The sequence below is a fragment of the Bipolaris oryzae genome (assembly GCF_000523455.1).
Source record: "Bipolaris oryzae ATCC 44560 unplaced genomic scaffold scaffold_523, whole genome shotgun sequence".
Lineage (NCBI taxonomy): Eukaryota > Fungi > Ascomycota > Dothideomycetes > Pleosporales > Pleosporaceae > Bipolaris > Bipolaris oryzae.
Window position 1 is genome coordinate 1 of NW_006911799.1, and position 1,696 is coordinate 1,696.

General features: G+C 46.3%; 1 protein-coding gene across 1 annotated transcript; it reads left to right on the forward strand.

The window, feature by feature from the left end:
- Positions 1-832: 832 nt before the first annotated feature.
- On the forward strand, positions 833-1,630 carry COCMIDRAFT_111550 (uncharacterized protein; the record flags this gene model as incomplete). Its single annotated transcript, XM_007695837.1, has 1 exon — positions 833-1,630. One exon carries the CDS (start codon positions 833-835, stop codon positions 1,628-1,630), a length of 798 nt encoding a protein of 265 aa, XP_007694027.1.
- Between the last annotated feature and the right edge of the window lie 66 nt (positions 1,631-1,696).

Below are 1,696 nucleotides of genomic sequence, written 5' to 3' on the forward strand. Positions count from 1 at the left end.
ACTTAGCACTAGTTGCAATCGATTTCTTGGGATGGATTTGTATATAATGAGCTAAAATTACACCTATTCTGAAAAACTCGAAGTTGGTGTTGATGGAGAGGTCTTATACAATGGTGGGAAACAAACAGTAATAGACCTATCTCGAAAGCCACTAGCCCAGATACCAGCAACCGATTGTCCCTGCTGCTTCGATTGGTCTGCCCGTTTGGAAGAGCAAGCCACCCAAACGAGCGGATTAGTACCTGCAGGAATTCTTGCTGTTACTCCAACAGTCTTCAAACGTCATCTCGCTGGCCATCTTGAAAAACTTGCACCTTTTGCCATTCCTATTGGTGCTTCGACTGATGCCAACAATGACTCGAACGCCGCCATGGAGGAGACAAAGAGTAAGCGGACATTTGCTTCGAAACTCTCGGCTTTGATATTTTCGAGTGACCGTGATGATTTAGAAAGATCAATACAGGAAAAAGAAGTAGATGAATCCGGGGACCTTCTGCACGCTGATACCCAGCTTTTAGAAATTGAGGCTGATAGCGGTATTGAGCACCAAGATTCTATACTATCTGATCCCGCTGTGGAAAATGCTCTGGAGGAAGTTAAATATTCAGATAGATTGACTAACTGGGCCGCCCTAGCGGAGACGCTAATCTACTCAGGAGCCTGGGGGGACGTGGAAAGGCTGTATGCGCACTTGGTAGTGACTAGCATGGAAATCTTCGGACCAGGGCATTACAACACAGTGAGAAGCGAGTCAGAACAAGAGACAGCTTATCAGAAGTATATCGATTTCTGGGGAGCTGAAGAAGGCCGTTTACGGACACTAGGGAGGAATATGATAGTTCTTGACACAGAGCCCTGGGCCGGTTTATTCGGTCTCAAAAGCGTAGCAGATCTACTGTACGAACAAGAGAGGTACGGCGAGGCAGAAATATTATACAGGCCGGCGCTGGGGATACAAGAGACTTTGGTTGACGACGAGCACGAAGAAAGAATCTCAACTATAAAGCAGTTAGCACACGTCAAAGAGCGACTAGGAAAGTCAGCAGAGGCAGAAAATTTGTACAAGAGATGTCTAGAGTGGCGAAAGAAGATGTATGGATATTATGATCCATCAACGCTTGAAGTCGCGAGTGACTTGGCGACTATGCTTGTAGAGCGCGGGGAGCTTACAGAGGCAGAAAATGTATACAAAGATATACTAGAGGGGTACAAAAGTACTCCTGAAAGCGATACTGAGCTTTTACTTTCATTCAGAGGAGATCTAGCGTCAGTGCTGCGTTCTCAAGGGAAGTTTGAAGAGGCGGAATCGTTGTGTACAGAGTTGCTGATGGTATACCGAGAGAAGCTTTGGCATTCAACCGATGGCGCGCTTTTAGCGAGAGAAACTCTAGCGGATATCCTGACCTGCCAAAAAAGGGATGATGAAGCAAAGCTTCAGCATCAACTTTTGTCACAGCTGCGGAGAGGACGGTTGCTGGAGGATTGTGACGAAGCCCGGAAGCTGATCCATCATGGAAAGTACAAGGAGGCAGAGTATATCTGTAGACAAGCTCTAACAGCATGCGAAAAACATCTTGGGGCTAAACACCGATATTCTCTGCTAGTGTTGCGGGAATTAGGCCATACGTAAATAGAGAAGAACTTGGGGACATCGGAACGAGCAAGGAAAACTGTATAGGTAGTGAATCGACGCTAC